Source organism: Argiope bruennichi, chromosome 7 (assembly GCF_947563725.1).
Source record: "Argiope bruennichi chromosome 7, qqArgBrue1.1, whole genome shotgun sequence".
Lineage (NCBI taxonomy): Eukaryota > Metazoa > Arthropoda > Arachnida > Araneae > Araneidae > Argiope > Argiope bruennichi.
The window spans coordinates 61,003,377-61,023,530 of record NC_079157.1 but is presented as its reverse complement, the minus strand read 5'-3'; the positions used below and the strand labels follow the sequence as shown (position 1 = coordinate 61,023,530).

Genomic DNA, 20,154 nt, shown 5'->3' with positions numbered 1-20,154 from the left:
ATATATGACAGCAAATGTCCCCATCCTAGATATTCACTGTGAAGTATTAAAAAAAAAAAGTGCGCAGAACACGAACAATGTGCAGAACGTGAAATGTCCCTTTATGCGTCATACAAATAGGCACTCCCACATGATCTGAGAAATTTCATGCCAAATAATATATTATTTTAAATTTTCTTTTATTTGATATTTTCCACTTTAAACTTAATTTTACATATTTATTTATAGGAAAGAGGGGTGCAGTAGCTTCTCAGGGTAAAAACGCCTGAACAACCGAGGGCAGAAGTCGAACTTCCAGCTCATATGAGGGGGCTCTTTCACACACCTCACACATCTGTGTTGGCTGTGTTTCAGTTGTTATTGGATGCAGAAAGTTTCAACAATCCCTCTTATTGTTGTTGTCAGCAGAAATATTACTGTTTAAAGTTAAACAAACGCACAAAATACAAACAATAGAATAGATGAAACAATGAATTCACCTTCTGCTGCTCTGTTAAGAATCATTTCTCTTTTTGCAACTGATCGTTGTGTGACTTTTTTTTTGCTGAGCTATGCTTGGTGCGTTTTGTGTACATTTCAATGAGGCTGCGGCCATCATTGGATGGATCGTCCTATGGGCGATTTTGGAACTGTTGAAATATTACATGTTCCCTCACCTACCCACAATCGGAGATCTGTTTTTCGATCCCGATTCGGATCAAGATGTTGATGCAGCATCTGATCCACCTGCGACTAGAGCAGAATCCGTCCCAGTGGTTCGCTCCTACACGGTATTTAGGATCTGCCAGGCTTTAGAACTTCCAGCGAAACTGGCTCCATCTGCAATCCAGAAATCAGATATCCCTGTTGTAGAATCCTATACGGTCTACAAGCTGTGTTCTGCTCTGGGTTTGCCTGCACGGATGGCTCCTATCGGAGTGCCAGTGGTAGAATCCTTTGCGATCTACCAGTTCTGCTTAGCCTTGGATATTCCAGTGAGATACCGGTCGCAGAAGGACGCAGTTTTACATCAGAACTGTCGTCAGCTGCCCGATGCAGTTTTCAGATCAGAACTGTCTTCGGATGCAGCGATGGAGGGTGGGTGGGCGGGGAACGAAAGTAGCCCACCTCCACGTGGTGTTCCCTGGGCAACGGTGCAGTTCTTTAAAACTGCATCGGCTAAGAGGCTACTCAAGTATGAAACAAATAATGAACTTTTTGTTTAGTTTGACAACACTACACACCCAATTTTTGATTTTGCGTTTTAATACCACAAAATTTCATTAAGAGCATCAAATACAGAACATGCAGAGCGTGTATTTACGGTAGCAACAACTGCAATGTTTTTTAGATATACATAAGAATTATACATTTTTAATCCTAAAAAAATAAAAAAAGAATTTAAAATATGTTTTTGACAAAGAATTGTTGTAGAACTCACACATACAGAAATCCAGTAGCGTTGGCAATCATAAATCTGATGGAAGGATCTTAATGATTTAAATTTGAAAAATTACAGTAACAAAAATTTACAAATTCGTAACATAATTCGTCGCCATATATTTATAGCCGGTTATGACAAATGAGATGAGTATGATTGTTGAAATGCATTCTTAAAAATAAGTTTTTGAAATCAAAATCGCACTTTCCTAATTTGTCAATATAAATTTCCTACTTTTCCTATAAGTGGGTCTAAATATTACTTGATTTGTAATTGAAGTCTCAAAGTGCGTGTTATAAAACAATACAAAAATACAATTCATAAAATTTAAAAGTATAAAAATTTCTTCTTATTCGCATGAATTTAAAAGCTTGTCTGATTTTTTTAAAAATACAAATTCAATTGTAATAGTCTTCAATATGCTATAAATTATTTTAAAACGATTGTTTTCTTATAATATGCAGTTTAATTTAGAAAAGAAAAAATATTTGATAAATCTTATCTGGTTGCCAATCATTTGAAATTCGCCATTCTTATTATTGATATCTCCAAGAACAAATATTTCTGATTCAGAAAGTCATTTTAACATAAAATACGATATCAATGATCAGTGCAGGAGTGGAAACTTGTGGTAAAATTTATCTTCCCGTCGACTCATGGATTTAAAGCGACAGTATTTTAGGAAAGCAATATAGTAAATAAGTTTGTAGAATGTTTTAAAAAGGACCATAACAGCACTCAAAATGTAAGGAATGTTACTGGAAATTATGCATTTTTAACAGTTGATGATGAACAGAACATTGTTTAAAAATAATGATCAAAACCCTTCATTCTCAAGTTTTGTCTTATAAATTCGCGAGTGTTCAAATTTGACTCCAACTATGATGAAATAAAAAATAAAATCGTTTTCTTTTTGCAACGAAAGAGGAGAAAATCGACCGGAACCGCTTTCCGATACGTCTGACCTTAAATGGAAAATCATTCACTTTGAAATTAGTTTCATAAAATGAAAAGAAATTAACAAATGTGTTTCAAAAATTAAAATAAAATAAAATGTGATTACTTTTCACATTGCAATGAATGAATTACAAATTAACTGAACAAAACTAACATTATGCAAAATCGTATTAAACAAAGTTTCAGTAAACAAGTGCTTAAATTATGATATAACTAGACTTGGAGCAATTACCCCTAACATAAAATGCGAAATACGCAGTTGAAAATTTTTTAGACTCTTTAAGTGCAGGAAACGACCCATATTTTACTGTTGATAAATGCATTCATCTAAAAACTGAGCAGAACACTTTTAATTAAAAAAAATGCAATGAATGCATGTTGAAGGCTTCGCCTAAACTTACTTCGCGTTTCGCACATATGAAACTAATTTGATGCATGCAACAAGTTAGACTGATGGTAGTAAATGTAGCTTCAGCAAAATTGTTATATTTTCGACAAAGTTTCTGTTCTGGTTAATATTAATCATTAATGAAAACTATTATGAAAAACCTACCGTTTTTCTACCGTAGGTGCACAAGCGAATACGGTTATTTAAACATTTCCACGCAGCAATAAATAAATAATAGTTAAATAATTTTTACATCAAAATTTCAGATATTTATTTAAATAGTGGAAGAAATTCGATTACATTAGTTTGTGAATTTGCCCTTTAAAACTGAAAAACAAGCAAAAAAAATTAAGTGTTATCTCAGCAGTGATTGAAGAATTCTCCATACCGTTGCAAGGTTACATTATCAATATATCAATACGAATAAAAGCTTGATTAAAAAATAAAAGAAGAAAAAACTTCCAAGAGAAGGAAATGAAATGAAGATTACAAGTCGTCTCCTAACGGATCGAAAGTAAAAACAAAATTAATAAAAATTCAACACAATGATTATATTCCCCAAATATTCAGAGCAAAAAAAGAAGAAATGCTGAATACTAGATTACTGCATGATTCAGCGTTTTTTTTCTTTCTTTGTAACTGACCTTCTAATTTCGTCCGTTGCAGTTTACTTTTTATTACACCATATTTTGTGCAGGCAAAGTACGAAATAAAGAAAGAAGAAATGGATTTTACTTTTTTATTCACAGTCATCATGTAACGCAAGGGTAGAAGATTTCCGTTACTCCTCCAAAGCTTAAAAAAAAATTATAGAATTTATATGGAAAAAGGAAAACTTGTTTAAAAAAAAATCGCTTAGCTTAGTAATGGAATGATTGTATAAGAATCAATGTAGGAAAAAAAATTCCTACTATTTGACGTTTCTTAAGAAGATGTATGAAATTTTTTTTTATTTCAAAAGATTTCCGTTTACATTCTTTTGTCATTGCCATTCCATAAATAATAATTCATTAATAACTCATCATTTCATTAATAATAATGACCTGAACAACTTCTTTTTATTAAAAATTGTAATTGCTCAGTTTCCAAATTTTCGAAATATTTTTAAGAAAAACTAATTTACTTATTTATGCTATTTCTAATTCTTTGCGGCATGAAATAAATTTTATTTGTGGGCTCGTAAAGTTTGGGGACCAGACCACATGTTGCATCATATTCTTGTAGCCTAAGGTCGGAATGAAGTCGAAATTTTCTGCATAGAAAAAATTATAATATGTATTGCTGCCGTCATCAGAAGTTAGATTTCCCCACTGTTTCCCCCTTATCCCACCGCTTAGCCGCTTCTTTATTTTAAAAGAAGTAAAATCAGATTAGGTAGCATGAAATATTGAAGAAAAAAACTTTCATTTCTATTCAAATTGCATTCTTTAAGATTATTATTTCTTCGTGCGTATGAACTTCTGTTGGAAATAAATTTTCAATTTCTCCATGATTAACAATGACTATACGCCTGTAGAAAAAGGATTCCATAGAGTAAAAATGCTAATATGAAAAAAAGACGAAATTAGATCTTCGTCAAATATTGTTCAGAAAAGGGGGGGGGGATCTTTCAATGTAAAATATTGGAGTTGAAAAATACATCTGACTTGCCTTTGACTCGCCTGTTATCATCAGTCGTTACACTCCATAACCAACTATATTTATATCACGCAATTTAAAAAAATGTTTGGTTACTTACTTCAGTTCTTTCAAATACTTATTTCATTATTTTTAGTTAGCTTTAAGATTTTTGTCGTATTCATTTTACCTCAGGCAATTTATCTATTATCTTAAAGCCTGAAAATAATTTTTCTCCAGAATATTTTAGTTCCAAAATAGGAATAAATCTTCCTATTTAAATTTTTACAGAATCGAAAAGATCATTTTTGGACACGCGTCTAAATTCGAAACCGATCATTCGAAAGAGAGCGAAGAATGAAGTGAGTGAAATTTGGATCAATTTTTGATTCCCGCGAAATGTTGGGCAAAATACGATAAAGCGGGCTCTCAATTCTCTTCAAATCTGACGAAGATCCAGGCGAAAAGTGCCATAATGCTTCATGCGCGAAGGAACATTCCGAATTCGCCACATATCCTGACAAGGAATGCGCTCAGTTTGGCAAGTCAGTCAGTACTACATCTTCCCACACCACACCAACGTGAAGATCTTTGATTTTAACCTGCAACAAGCTCAGTTCGGCAAGAAAATCAGAAGAAGATCATAAAGTTTCACAACCAAACCAGAATGATGATGTTTGAACCAAAGTAAATTTAATGAGCTACGGAATAGAACATCTTGACAATAGGGGATGTATTTTGAGAGAAGATCGTCCCCAGTCATCCCGCAGCCATTCCCTGCTTCTCCACATTCTACTAACATTCAGGTAAATAAAAGGAGTTACGAACAAAAGACAACATATTTGAATTATATTTTTCGGTCAGTCTTATATCAATCAGCATGATCATTTAGCTAATATGGGCACACAAAGTTATACGAAAAAAATTAATTGTCGTCACATTTCTGAAGAAAATTGCTCCGTGGAAACCTGTCAGTCTGACCGTTTGTATTTAAACACGATCATTTAAAAAAACGTGTTTAACAGATGAAATTTTAAAGCATGATATATTATATGAATGGGAAGTCTCAATAAGATCTGATCCAATCACCGACGAAGTAATGAACTGTTTGCCGTTCCCTGTATCCGTGAGCATGTGGAATTACTTATTCGAAAGAACGAGTTTCTTGAGTTGGTTTCAGATTATGATCATGGAGAGATTCATTCTCAGTTCGATTGTATGCGAACGCGCCAAATGAGATACACCACAAGTTGGGTAAATGAAATTGGGTACGCTGGATATGACATTCTGAATTGGACATTGGGGAAATTCATTCTGGGTAAATGAAAGTTGATATGTTCCGGAATTGACATGCAAACAGTGTAAATACGTAACAAATCGTGAAAGCAATGGACAGTTTCTACTAAACTTTGGAGGAACTCTCCAACCACACCAATGCTTACATTTTCGAATAAAATTAAAATGCACATGTGAGTTCGAAAAAAATAGTTTTTTTTAAAAAAAATTATATTTTCTTTGGTCTGCGTTCAGTCTTCGATCCTGATAGGGGAAAAAAAAAACACGCTTGAAGACATATGGTATGGTCGAGGTATACAAAAATGGTACAGTTTTATTAAATGGTGTAGAAGTCCATTTCAGTGAAGCCTGTTTTTTACACCCCGTGCATGATAGGTGGAAAAATGACAAGCAGATAGACAGATGAAAAGGCGCATATTAAAAGAACGTTTCTTTCAAATTTTAAATGGAGTAAAACAGACAGTTTTTCGCTGTTTGTTATCGTGTTTACGAATATTGAGGATCGACGTGCCATTTGATCAACGGATAAACTAATGATTCGTCTGTCTGTGAGCGCATGAATAGGATCACTCAAACGCACCGCAAACTAGAAAAGTGAAATTTGATCAGTGGTATTGACATCCGAATAAAAGACGTGCAATTAAATGTAGGTCATACTGACGGGAAACTTCTTTCTAATTCTGAAAATAATTCGCCTACAAGAAACCAGTCGATGCGGTCATCCTGGTGCGTGTGTTCACGGTGACATGCGGGATGAGCTAGATAGATGAAACTTGGAGAGCAAGGCTAAAGTCATCGATCTGAATAAAGTTAAATTCGTCAAACTTCATTCGCCCTTCGACTGTCTAACCATGTATAACACTTAAATGCCGCTATGCAGCGATTCTGACAAAAACGAATCATTTTTGAATTGTTGAGTTAATGTCACTAAACTTGGCTCATTTTTCATGCATCTTTTATAAATATAATTATTTTTTTTAACTTCTTTCCAGTACACGACTGCTACAAAACTTATTATGATTATTATAGCAAAAACTGAGATAATCGTCGTTTTTCTAATCCCCCCCCCCAATTTCTACAATTATTTTAAATAAATAAATCAAATTTATTTCTTTTGCCTCTTTCTTCTGTTTACTCAGGATTTTAAAAAAATGAGTTAATGACACCAGAATCCATCTCAAATTTCCTACAATGCGTTTCTGCTCGGAAATGAGCAATAAATCTTTTATGTTACTATTAGAAATTCTTTTTATTTCAACACATGCATAAAAATCCCATTTCATAGCGGCCATTCACAGCGGTCATCATTCACCCATTTCATTCTCAAACGACGCTCAAAAAGAGAAAGGATTTCAGATAATACAGTATCCATTGAGCATTCCATCAGGTAATCCTGAAGGTGGGAGAGTATATTCAATAGATGAAGAGATCATTCTAAGTACTCGAGCTCGAGCTTAATTCTTCTATAAAAAATGTTACATATAAAAATAATCCACAGTACACATTTCATATAAAAATCTTTTTTATTAGTAATCACAGCGGCGGACATTTACAAACATATAAATAAATAAAAATAATTAACACAGAGAATTGTTAGTGTATCGCTGAAGAATGCTAATATTCAAGCACTTAAAATATTCTTTTTAATGCCTGTTTTCTCACAAAGAAAATTTTACTTTTTCTTACAAATGGGTCTGAAACACAGTCGGCTTGCTTTGTTTTTAATGTAACCAAATCTAAGAAATTTACGAAAATGTTCATCTAGTTCTTCAATGTTTTCCAGAGCATTAATGAAAGAATCGAATTTCAATTTTCCGCCATATTCTTCGGGAAGTACTTCGGGTGGTATTGAAGAATGTAAACTCTCCCAGCCGTCACTTGAGTGCATAAATAACTGGAAAGAATTCAATTATTTCAGTTGCAATTCATAGTTATAACTTATAGACAGTAATAAAAAGGTATAAATATGGTAAAAATTTTAGAACAATGTTTTCTCTTTGCATGCTTCATATACAAAAGAGCGTTAACAGTTTTGAAATTTGAGTCAGTAATTGTTGAAATTAACGGCTTTAAGTAGGATGAGTCAAATGATTAAGTTTTAAAGTTTTGTATTATGTGTCAAATAACTGGCTTTTATAGTCAGTCCAAATGCACCAACGTTTAAATACAATGGCTGAAATGACTTTTAATTCAATCCTCTCAACATTCGAATGAGGTACCTCAGAATAGGGGAACACCCGAATTTCTCTTTGAAATATACAGAAAAATCTCTATCCCCTTTACCTAAGAAATCAAAATGACTGCCTGTGTTCTTAATTGATTGATATATAAAAGAAGTTGTATGTGAGAGGACTCCAGATAACTGATGACTATGAAGTAATTGCATTCTCGGACATATTTTGAAATTCACAGAAAAAAATCCTATTACCAAAACCCATATTTGAAAACATATCTAATGAACAAAGCACTTGCCTCGGGTATTCAATCAATTAAATAAATAAAAAAGGGAGAAATTTTAGTTCAGCGATATCGAGGGATCTCGGGCGTATTCAGAAGTCTCTTCGAACTGGTTTTCGAGGTCTTTCTGTATTGATAAAGTTAAATCCATTTATCCATTTTATATGTGAATTTTATTCTTTTGTGCTCGCACACACACACGCACTCATATACAGGGAGATATAAAAGTGACGAGCCAATCATGGAGAGATGATAGTACATATCAAGCTAATGAAGATTCGTCAGATTTCTTTAGGAGAGGGCCGCTATCGGGAATGTTATAGGAAGAGGGGAAAACCCACAGGAAAGATTAAGAATGTTTACTAATTTTTACTAACTCCTCTAAGCTACCTTATATTATCTGAACAGCATATTAAATGATTTTTGCATTAGCCATGTCTTTATTTATAGACAGTATGCCAGCCTATATAAATATTATCATGTTAAAAAATGCCTCCGAAACGCTATATATTTACAATTATTAGGCAACTCCTATCATAAGAACCGTTTAGTAACAAGACCACAATTTCAATGAACTTCTTGAAACAGGGGTGGATGAATTGTTTATCGTTCTCAGTTACGATTCGCGACATTGCAATTAAAGGAGTCTGATGGAGGAGGTGTAGCAATTCTTTCAGCTTCCTTAACGTGAGATAGTGCTGCGTGGAGATCTATTTTGGACCTACTGAAAAAGATATGAGTAGTAATGTGGTGTGTGAAATCGGTAGATTCCCCTGAAATTTTTTTTTAAAAAGATGCATATTTTTAAGATTTTATTAATTGTGGTGTAATGGTAATTTTTGTAATAATATGATTTTAACTATGTTATTAGCGGTCAATACGTGTTTAAAGCCCGCAATAAAATGTTTTGCTGTCATTTCGAAAATTATAGGAATGAAAATTTTAACCATCTTGCTCGGAGTTGTTATAATAACTTTATTTTATTGCATCTAAATCGGAAATTCTTTGCATTGCTTTTCTTTAATCTATTTGCATATAGCTATTACTACCTCAATTAAAAATAATAAACAAAAAACAGAGGCCCAAAAGTTGTTTCAGAAGCTTTGCTTCTTCACATGTTAATGCCCACAAACGCTTTTTCAATTTTGTTAACCCTCTATCGGGTATTTCAAAACAATAAAAATGTGCTTATCAAACTTTTTTTCCCATGAGTTCCATGACGCCGAAGATTTATGAACATATTTGAGTGCAAAAGTTTAAAAAAATTCCTTCGAGTGTCAGGCAAATATTTTCTTATATACACGTTTTCAGGTTTGTTAACAACTGAATTTTGATTCATTTTTACTCCTCTCTCAGACATTCTATAGTTCTAAAATACTAAATTCTCAAAAACAATGCAATAACTGAATGCTGCCAGAACTTATTTCTTGAGTAAGTGATTAATATAAATTAAATTTGAGACATCTTTTATAGAATTTGCGAAAAAGTGATTACTATAATCTGGGATAAAGTAATTATGAATGATGAAAAATATGAAGTTTAAAAAATAAAATATAATAAAATGAATACATTTTAAAGGATTATTAAAGGATTGAAAATAAGAATATGTATTAATTTATGTATGAAATGTCCCCTTATTTGGGGTAATAGAAACTTTGCTATGCTACTCTACAATAGTACTTGGTGCTAGTTCAGGGATGGCAAACCAATGGCTTTAGTTATATTAACGTCCCGTTGTAAAGCAACACCAGGACTATTTTGGGACGGACCTCATAATTTTGAATCACGGTCAGATGACGAGGACGACACCTGAGCTGGCACCCCCTCTCAACACCATCGGATGGACGTTTGGTCTGACAGATTTAACGTGCAACAGACCCCCTTATACGAGGGTTCTTCGGTGGAACTGGGTCACGAACCTGAATCCCTACGGCTCTCAAGTCGAGATCTTACCACCAGGCCACCGCGGCCTTCAGGTAAGCCAATGGCACGCGACACAATATTTTGGTCATGCCACTGATCAAAACGGTTTGCATGCGACTTCATTTGATAAACTGAACTTGTCCCAATTTGATTGGTTGGGAATTGAAAAATTTGAAATGCAAGTGATTGCTTTCCAATCTAGTTTAACATGGATTCAAAAATTTTGTGAAACAAGGAAAAAGTTGGAATTGATTGAAACAGAAAGATTAACAAACAATATAAGTAAAAATGACAGTAACGAAATTTTGGAAGCATGCAATTCGATTCCAGACACATTTAACTGTTTGAAGAAGCTGGCTCATGCCTTATTTATTAACCTTATTTTCATCTACCTATGCCTGCGAGAAATTATTTACAGAGACGAATAACATTAAAGAAATCGTTTGGCAGATGACTCCCAATTCAGCATACATTCTGCTTAAAGTTATATCTTACAATCCTAATATAAGTTATTTGTCATCTAACAATAGAAGTCACACTAATGTACTTTAATTTGAATTACACATATAACTAAAACATTTACTACTATACAGTGCAAAATGTATTTTTTCATAGTAAATAAAGAGTTTTAAGTTGCTAGTATTTAGTTTATCATTTTCCCAATAATTAGAAGTCAAAATTATTTGATGGCACGCCTATACCTCATTAATCATTTCTTTACAAAAAAAAAAAAATGGCACGTTGATCCATAAATGTTCGCCACCCCTGTACTAATTGTATTAAATTCTCTTTTTCTATCCCAAATATTGGAACTTTTAACCTATATTTCATCGTCAATCCGTTCTTATGTCAAACAACAAAAACCACACAGTACATTTAAAATATACCAAAAAAACGATATTTAAGAATTTTTTTTTGAAATATCTGCTATTTTTGTTGTTGAAATATTTGTTATTCTTTAAAATATCCAATATTTTTTTAATGCAACAACAATCTATTTCTTTCTTCAAAATAATTTAATAACTTACTCTATCTTGTATCTTTTTCGGAATGAATGGACGCATGATTTTGAACACAGCCCAAAATATGGTTGGAGGATTCACTATGTGGGCAGCATTAATTTTAGCAGGAAATGCTTTCTAAAAATACAGGATGAAAATTAAAAATTGAAATTTTCTTATGCATATAGAAAAAATAAGTAAATAAATTAAGAAATGTCAAAAACATTAATATAAATAAAATTTGGACGTCAGTGTTTCGTACTATAGAGATATCCAAAATAGAAAAATTATTCAAGTAAACATATTAAAAAAATTTTTTTTTTACTAATAATATGAAGCTTAAAAAAGTTTTAGTGAAGGATTAGTTAAATAGTTAACGCTTTCAAGCATGGGGATTTATAACCTAAATCATTTATATCAAAGTATTGAATACTTTGATGCACAGTTTTTAAACTACTTAATGAAAAAAAGCATACTTATAAGCTTTAAAAATACTGTTATATAAATGTTATAAAACAAACACAGTGATATTCTGATATGAGTGGTACAGGAAATAAAACATCACTTTTGAAAGAGTTAAAGATTATCAGTTAAAAACTATGTTTCTATAGCGCATGTAAGTAACATGGTGACACCCAAGATCTATTTAGCAAACTGAACATATAACTACACACCTTAGGAAAAAGAAATAAAAGATTTTTTAAATTGATATTGTAGATTTTGTTTAAACAAAAATATTATTTTGAGATTTCCTGTTAGATTTCTGGTTTAATTTACAGCTGTAATTTTTTGGGGAGCTACAAAAATTCAAAACTATTTGCTGAAACAGATTTAAACTCTTTTTAATTAAACAGATTAAAATCTTTTCATTAAATTAAAATTCTCAAAGAGGGAAAAATTGTATATTGGGGCTCAGCATGGTAATAATAATAAATAAAATTTTGCTTTCTAACATTTGTATTGCATAGCTTTCAACGTTTGACTTGATATATGATAATTTAGCTTTGTTTTAAATAATTATTATGATACGAATTTGTTTGAACAAATACTGGAAAATCTATATAATATTCAATAAATCAGTATTTGCTCTACAAATAAGGAAACGATTACTGCATTCCTGATATCATTAAGTATGGCATTAGGTTAAGGAAGTATTCAGAATAGGAAAGTAAGCTAATTCTTTCCCAGTCGGGAATAGACAGAGATCATATGAAATGAATATATTTATAGTGGTCTCCGATGTTTCTATACTGATGACTTAATGAGTCTATTAAAACTATAACTATATGCATGATATATATATATATATATATATATATATATGGTTGTATAAATATATAAAGGGCATATATTCCTATTAAAGCATGCAGAATATATTGATTATGTATATATGTATTAGATTATACCTATTCTAAAATCATGGGTCAAATTTTAAGGGCAATTCAAATAATTAGAAATAAGTTATTTTTGAAAAAAAAGAAACACTTTCATGGGTCACATTTGCAGAAGAAAGGAATACACTAGATAACGTTCACAACATAAGATTCACTGTATAGCATCAACACAGTAGCATGACAAGTAGAACTGAGCGTATTCAAGGAAACATTGAAGAGCTTTAAATATGTGCTCAGGGGATTTGATATCCGAATCTATACGTACAAGCTTTAATCCTTAAAACTGTGCTTTTCTTATTTAATTTATTATCCACAAAAAAAGAGATCCCCATACTTTACTCCCCATAGAGAACAACAATACCGTACAGGCCCTACAGAGAACTTCCTTTTAGGCTACTCTCCTAGCAAAGCAACAATATAGTACACAGTATGACAAGTAGGACTAACTGTAATCAAGAAATCATTAAAGTGCGTAAAGTAAGAGGTCCAGGCTAACAAATGTATATACATACATATGTCATTATGTATATACATACATATGTCATTATGTATATATATACATATATATATACATATAAACAAGCATATACATACATACATCATTATGTTGTTATGCTCTTAAAACTGTAATTTTCTTGTTTGATTTACCATCCGAAAAAGAATCTCTGCAAAGAGCTCCCTTTTTGCTTTCACGTATCTTAAGGCAAAATTAACCCTTAACTAGGGAGGTGAGGTCTACGAGACCGCATTTCATTTACACTCAAATTAAATTTTCTAATGAATGTATTAGTATGAAAAACTACCAATATATTTTGCAGATATTTTTCTTTATATATTGATATGTTTTAGAGATTTTTCAAAATATATTATCATTGAAAAAACTAAATGCTTTGGAATATACATTTTCTTCTCAAATTACATGTTACAATAAATAATATTCTTGAAAAAGCATATTACTTTTTAAATCATATTTATTTTTACAGTATATGAAGGTATATAGATGACAATATAATGTAAAATTTAAAACTTATATTCAAAATTGAAAAAAAAAGGACAGTGGGTAAAATTGGCCCTTTTTTAACGGCTTGTGTGACTTTCATAGCACGGTTTTCTAGAGCATTTTAAATATACAGGTTAAGAACTAGTATAAAAATCAACCTATAAATTCTGTATATATATCTGTTTGTATATTAATATATTTTATAAATTTTTCGAAATACATTATCACTAGAAAAATTAATTATGTTTGAACATACATATCAAAATCAGTTGAATGCGAACTTTCATCGAAAAACTCTTCTGTACAATTATCCTTATCACTAAAATCACTCTATGCTTCATTTAAAAGTGTCTGGAGCACTGCTTCATAATAGGATCAGTAAACTGGATGATATTTCGGGCCCCAAGTTTTAGCGCCATCTGCTAAGAATTGTTTATCACTGGGACACTAACAGGGAGATGCGGTCTTAGAGACCGCGCTCGAAGAAATTACTGAATTATTTTAAAAAAGCATCTGCTGAAATCGGTTGAAAAAGTGCACATGTGTTCAAGGTAATAAAACAGGAAGCTACAGGGTCAATCCTTTCAATCAAGCTAAAAATTGAATAGGGGTGACAGAAAATCCATCGCTTGCGGTCTCACAGACCGCACGTCCCCAGTTAAGGGTTAACTGAGGAAAGTTTACGCCATGAATTTAGAATCACTTTTAGCTACTGTAATGAAGTTGTATACCCGTACACGCTCATATACCCGCACGCACACACATACATACACTCATCTTTGTTAATAGTAGAGATTACAGCTGAAATTTTTTTTACCGTTATTGTATCCATAAAGATCTTACACCAAAAAGGCGTGTGCACTAGAGCGGCATGTATGTTGAATCCTCTGAAGTCAAACACTGCTGTAAACCCCGTTATCTGAGTGACAGGATTTTCAAGTGCTCCATTGACAGCCAACATATCTAGATATATACGTTCTGCGAGGGTAATTTTGTTGTAATCAAGATTTCCTATAAAAATAATATTTGAATGAATGAAAGGGACATTATTCACATCTTATAAAACACATAATTCATAATTATGAAACATAATAAAAATTTTACATTAATTGATTGCTTAACAACAAATTTTACTTGAAGACGAAATACATATCTATTTCTAAGCTGTTGCTATTTGAGTTCTAATATCTGTTTTTTTTTTTTTTAATCACAATCTTGCTTTATTTCTCCTAGTGTGTTGGAATGTTTGCTTTCTCGTTTGCGAAATATAGATAAAAAAATTGAAATCGTCAAAAAAATTCGAACTAAGTTTCAGATCCCCCCCTCCTCCCCGAGTCCGCAAAAACACAATTTTGACATTTTGTGTGTCTGCCTGCGAACTCTATAGCAATACGGTACTTGGGTTAGACTAGAAATTGGGTATATGAAATTGTGACGAAATTCGCAGATTTTTTAAAACCTTTTTGAATGAAATCTATTCACAGGAAGTCTGTTCGTTTGGCTTTATCCCGTTCTTCATGCATAAAATTGTGGATCTTGTGTAATGCCAAGAATGCCTTGCGTGGCATTAGCAAATAATACTTACGCAATAAAAATCCTTGTCGTGAAAATTTAGCCTTTTTATCGTATCTATCGTTTGAATATGTAGTTTGGACGCGTTTTTTCAGAAGCCAACATTTGATACCGAATTACAGTTGTAATACAAATGTTACATAGCGATTTTCACTCATTTTGTCATGTTTATGAGTTATTGAGTTTACAAGTATGCGGACTAACATACCGACAGATGCTCAACCATCAGACAGAAGTGTTCAAAATTTGATAAGAATCTATATTTTAGATGCTAAAACTGTATGTCAAATTTTATTTATCTAACGTTTTACGTTTCGCAGTTTTCTAATTCGAGTGTACTTGAACATGTAGCCAGTTAGAAAGTAAACATCCTGAGAATCGATTTCGTTCAGAATTTGATAAAAAACAAAAATTTATTTGCAATTTGTAAAAAATTATTTCAAATTTATTTTTAAGTGCATGGTGTACGGATTCCAACAAATTCGATAACTGATATCGACTTTTTATTACATTAAAAAACACGTAATCAAACGTGAACAAACTATTAATACAATAGTAGGCAACCACTCAAAACAATGTTCAGCGTGAAGCAACTAAAGAGATCGCTCTGCGATCAGCATCCCAAAGGAAAATGTTACTTGTCTTTAGACTCTGGCGTTTTTATAGGTTTTTTCGACAATGCATGTAATTTTTCTTGAATGATCTCTAGATCTTTGCTTATATGATAATAATTCTTGTATTTTTAGAGACAGTTTTTCACCAAAATCATCAACTAATCGGCAAGTTTAAAGCAAAATCGGCGATCATTAAACTAGCTCACTTTACAAATATTTGGAAAATTATATTTCTTTCCGTGAGACAAAATAACTAACTGCACAGAAAAAAAATATTGCAGATTCATAAAAATACATACATGCTATCTCATTCCTAGTGATGCAAACTTTCAGGAGGGGTAGGGTATACTTAGACTACTAGGAAATCACACAGTCATGTAAGATCGAAAATGCTTGCCAAAAGATTCATCGATTACTTTGAATGACTTCGTGGTTGTCTACCTTGAGCAGAGCAGATTCATAAAAAATGGCATAAAACGATGATTCTAGAGCTGACGTCAGCAGACGACATTTAGATCTAATCAGAATAGGCATGTGTGTTATCAAAGTTGTCTCCATCGACTGAAAATGCATTCGTACTTCTTGATTGGATCAAGAGTAAAAATGCTGCATGGTGAGGTTTACTCCAAACACAATTTTGCCTAATCAGAAAAGAAAGAGCAAGAGCGAGTGAATGTCAAATTATTTCCTTTGAATTAAAAAATAACAAAATTTTGATGACGCCATCCTTTAAAATACCGATCCTAATATGGGGTATAAGGAAAAGTTCATACATGAACAGTGAACATTCATTTTGGATCTGCTGACGTCTCCTGAGGCGTCATTGCTATGTCATTTATGCTTTGTTTATATGGAAAATCAATGCGGTGTCATTGGTTGTGATTACTGGATCTTGCTATATATATCATCTCCCTCTCTCTCCCTATATATATATATATATATATATATATATACAGGGTGGTTGCCCCGAATTCGACCGACAAATTCAGAGGGGTGATAGTAGACATCAGGAGGATAAAGAATCACCATACAACATGGGGTCCCAAACGACGTTTCATTGGTGAAAATCGCAGAAATATAGAGAGTCGGAGAACAGTTAGAAACTGTAAAAAAAAAAAAAAAATTAATAATAATAATAAAAAAATAACAAATAGTGTTTCAAATACGAATTTTATTAAAAATGAAAGCACATTCATTTTTTTTTCATGCTGGTAACATGCTGATTTGATGATCTAGGGGGTCGTAAATGACTGAAAACGAAAAAGTAGTTTGGAACACATATTTGCAAAAATATTAAAATTTGAAGGAAAATAAAAGCTTGAAAATATAAGGAATTTTATATTCTATAATTTGATATAAATTGGGAGTGTGAGAACTGGGTAGGTTTAAAGATATTCACGAAAAACTAAAATGGGAACCAGAAAACATCACTGCAACATCAGTACCGATGTTCGCAGAGAGCGTTATCAAATTCGAAGGCAAATTCAGAGCAAGGATAATAGGCATTAACTGGATAAAAAATGACCAGAAAACATAGGGTCACAGGTAACGTTTATTCAATGAAAATCACAAAAACAGACGTCGAAAAGACAATGAGTCTGGCGAAGAGAATGGACCTACGAAGGCGAGGATTAGGAACAAGGTAATCGAGAAGAAGCCTTCTCGTATGTAAATTTTTCATGCGTAAAAGCAAATAAAAAATAAAAGCAGCGTGCAAGTATTCATGAATGAGCGTTTTATAATGGATGGTCGTCGCAATTCGCAAACAATAAGTCAGATTTCACGAATGTCACTAAAATGTGCTCCATCATGCATGAACCAAATGGTCGGTCTTTCCTGCAGTCAATCCGGAGGAATGTGCTGGAAGAAAACAAGGTTCTTTTTAACGCTGAGGCATTCGGGCAGAAGATACGGTCCAAATAGAAGATTCTGCCCAGATGTTAATATCAAATTTGTGTTGTAAGTTCGACGAGATACTGATGTGAGGATTTTTGAATGACCAAATATTCGCAATGTGTGTGTTGAAGACACATAATCTCGTAAAGCAGGCTTCATCTGAGAATAGAACTCCAGCAGAAAAGTATGCATCTTCCTTTGTGGCATCAAGCATCCAGCGTGCGAACTCCACCCGATTTGTGATTTTCATTGAAAAACGTTATCTGCGACCCTATGTTTTCTGGTCATTTTTCATCTACTTAATGCCTACTATCATTGGTCCGAATTTGTCTTTCGAATTTGACAACGCTCTCTGCGAACATCGGTGCTGATGTTGCAGCGATGTTTTCTGGTTCCCATTTTAGTTTTTTCCTGAATATCTTTAAAACTCCCCGGTTCTCACACTCCCAATTTATATCAAATTATAGAATATAAAATTCCGCATATTTTAAAGCTTTTATTTTTCTTCAAGTTTTAATATTTTTGGAAATATAGGTTCTAAACTACTTTTTCGTTTTCAGTAAGTTAGACCTGCTAGATCATCAAATCCGCATGTTACCGGCATGAAAAAAAAATCTTTTAAGAATGTGCTTTCACTTAAAAAATTCATAGTTTAAACACCATTTGTTATTTTTTTTAATTAATTTTTTACAGATTCCAACTGTTCTCCGACTCTGTATATTTTTTCGATTTTCACCAATGAATCGTCGTTTGGGACTCCATGCTGCACGGTGATTCTTTTTCCTCTTGATGCTTATTATCACTTCTCTGAATTTGTCGATGGGTGGGCCGTAATCATCTACATTTAATTATAATAACTAAGCAAATGGTTATTTGATCCATAATAGAATTTTGAGTATGAATCTTAGATCAGCTATCATACTTTATACCTCTAGTACATATTCTAACTCCTGATTGGTTGTAAGATTTGAAGTTCAGAGAATATATCATCTTAACCCTTAACTGGGGAGGTGAAATTTTAGGACTTAACTGGGGAGATGCTGTCTACGAGACCGCATTTCATTTACACTCAAATTAAATTTTCTAATGAATGTATTAGTGTGAAAAACTGCCAATATATTTTGCAGGTATTTTTCTTGACATATAGATATGTTTTAGAAATGTTTCAAAATATATTATCATTGAAAAAAGTAAATGTGTTGGAACATGCATTTTCTTCTCAAATGACATGCTACAATAAATAATATTCTGGAAAAAGCATATTATTTTTTAAATCATATTTATTTTTACAGTATATGAAGGTATATAGAGGTCAATATAATGTGAAATTCAACAATTATATGAAAAATTTTAAAAAATGACAATGGGTAAAATTGTCCCTTTTTTTAACGGCTTGTGTGACTTTCATAGCACGGTTTTTTAAAGCATTTTAAACATACATGCTAAGAACTAGTATAAAAATCAACCTATAAAGTCTGTATATATATATCTTGGTATATTAATATATTTTATAAATTTTTCAAACTGCATTATCACTAGAAAAATTAATTATGTTTGAACATTAATATCAAAATCAGTTGAATGCGAACTTTCATCGAAAAACTCTTCTGTACAATTATTCTTATCACTAAAATCACTCTATGCTTCATTTAAAAGTGTCTGGAGCACTGCTTCATAATAGGATCAGTAAACTGGATGATGTTTCGGGCCCCAAGTTTTAGCGTCATCTGCTAAGCCTTGTTTATCACTGGGACACTAACAGGGAGATGCGGTCTTAAAGACCGCTCTAAAAGAAAAAACCGAATTATTTTAAAAAGCATCTGCTGAAATCTATTGAAAAAGTGCACGTGTATTCAAGGTCATAAAACAAGAAGCTACAGGGTCAATCCATTCAATTGAGCTAAAAATAGAATAGGGGTGACAGAAAATCCATCACTTGCGGTCTCACAGACCGCACGTCCCCAGTTAAGGGTTAAGTAGATCTTTATATGCAGCAATTGTTTCAAATTTTATTGAAGGAAGCGTAAATTTTAAAATTCAATTCAATACATATATACTTGCTTGTGCGATAGCTAAAGCTGAATTATTCTTCAATCTGCGAGGAGAAATCCAGATGTACTTTACACTTTGAGCTCTTTGAACAGGTAGAGACACTTTTTTGAGTGCTTCCAACGTTATGTCAAACTGCTGGTAATATTTAAGTACTCTCTGAAATGCATTCGACGTGTTGAACTTCGACACCCTCAGAAATCTTAATAAGAAATCATCTTCCAAGCAAGGTTCAATGTCCTCTACATCTGAAAAAATTATAATAGAAATTTTAAAAAAAATTATAAAGTTTGAAATAAATGATATTACAAGACTTATAAGAAATAAAAAGTTTAACAAACTTAACAGCCACTTATTCGATAAATGTATTTAAATTACAATTCCTCATAACAAGTGCCATCTGGCGGTCCATTTTAGAAATGACTGATTATAAATTTTTATAATGTTTTAATGATAAGTTTTGAAATATTTGAAACTAAAAATTGGAAAATATTATTAATACAATGGAATTCTTATACATCAAGTTTTCATAAATCGGAAACCTCTTTTCAGGAATTACATTTTTAATCT

General features: G+C 32.3%; 1 protein-coding gene across 4 annotated transcripts in view; it reads right to left on the bottom strand.

Moving 5' to 3' along the window:
- Positions 1–7,196: 7,196 nt before the first annotated feature.
- LOC129975728 (clavesin-2-like) overlaps positions 7,197–20,154 on the bottom strand; it is a 42,114-nt gene continuing 29,156 nt past the window's right edge. For 3 of the 4 annotated variants that reach the window (XM_056088907.1, XM_056088909.1, XM_056088908.1), the window contains 4 exons: positions 19,593–19,832; positions 14,271–14,464; positions 11,087–11,197; positions 7,197–7,572 (listed from right to left, as the gene is read on the bottom strand). In XM_056088907.1, coding sequence (XP_055944882.1) covers positions 7,351–7,572; positions 11,087–11,197; positions 14,271–14,464; positions 19,593–19,832 — 767 coding nt within the window. In that variant the 3' untranslated portion in view covers positions 7,197–7,350. The remainder of the gene's footprint in view (positions 7,573–11,086; positions 11,198–14,270; positions 14,465–19,592; positions 19,833–20,154) is intronic. The other variant, XM_056088906.1, reaches the window with a different exon arrangement.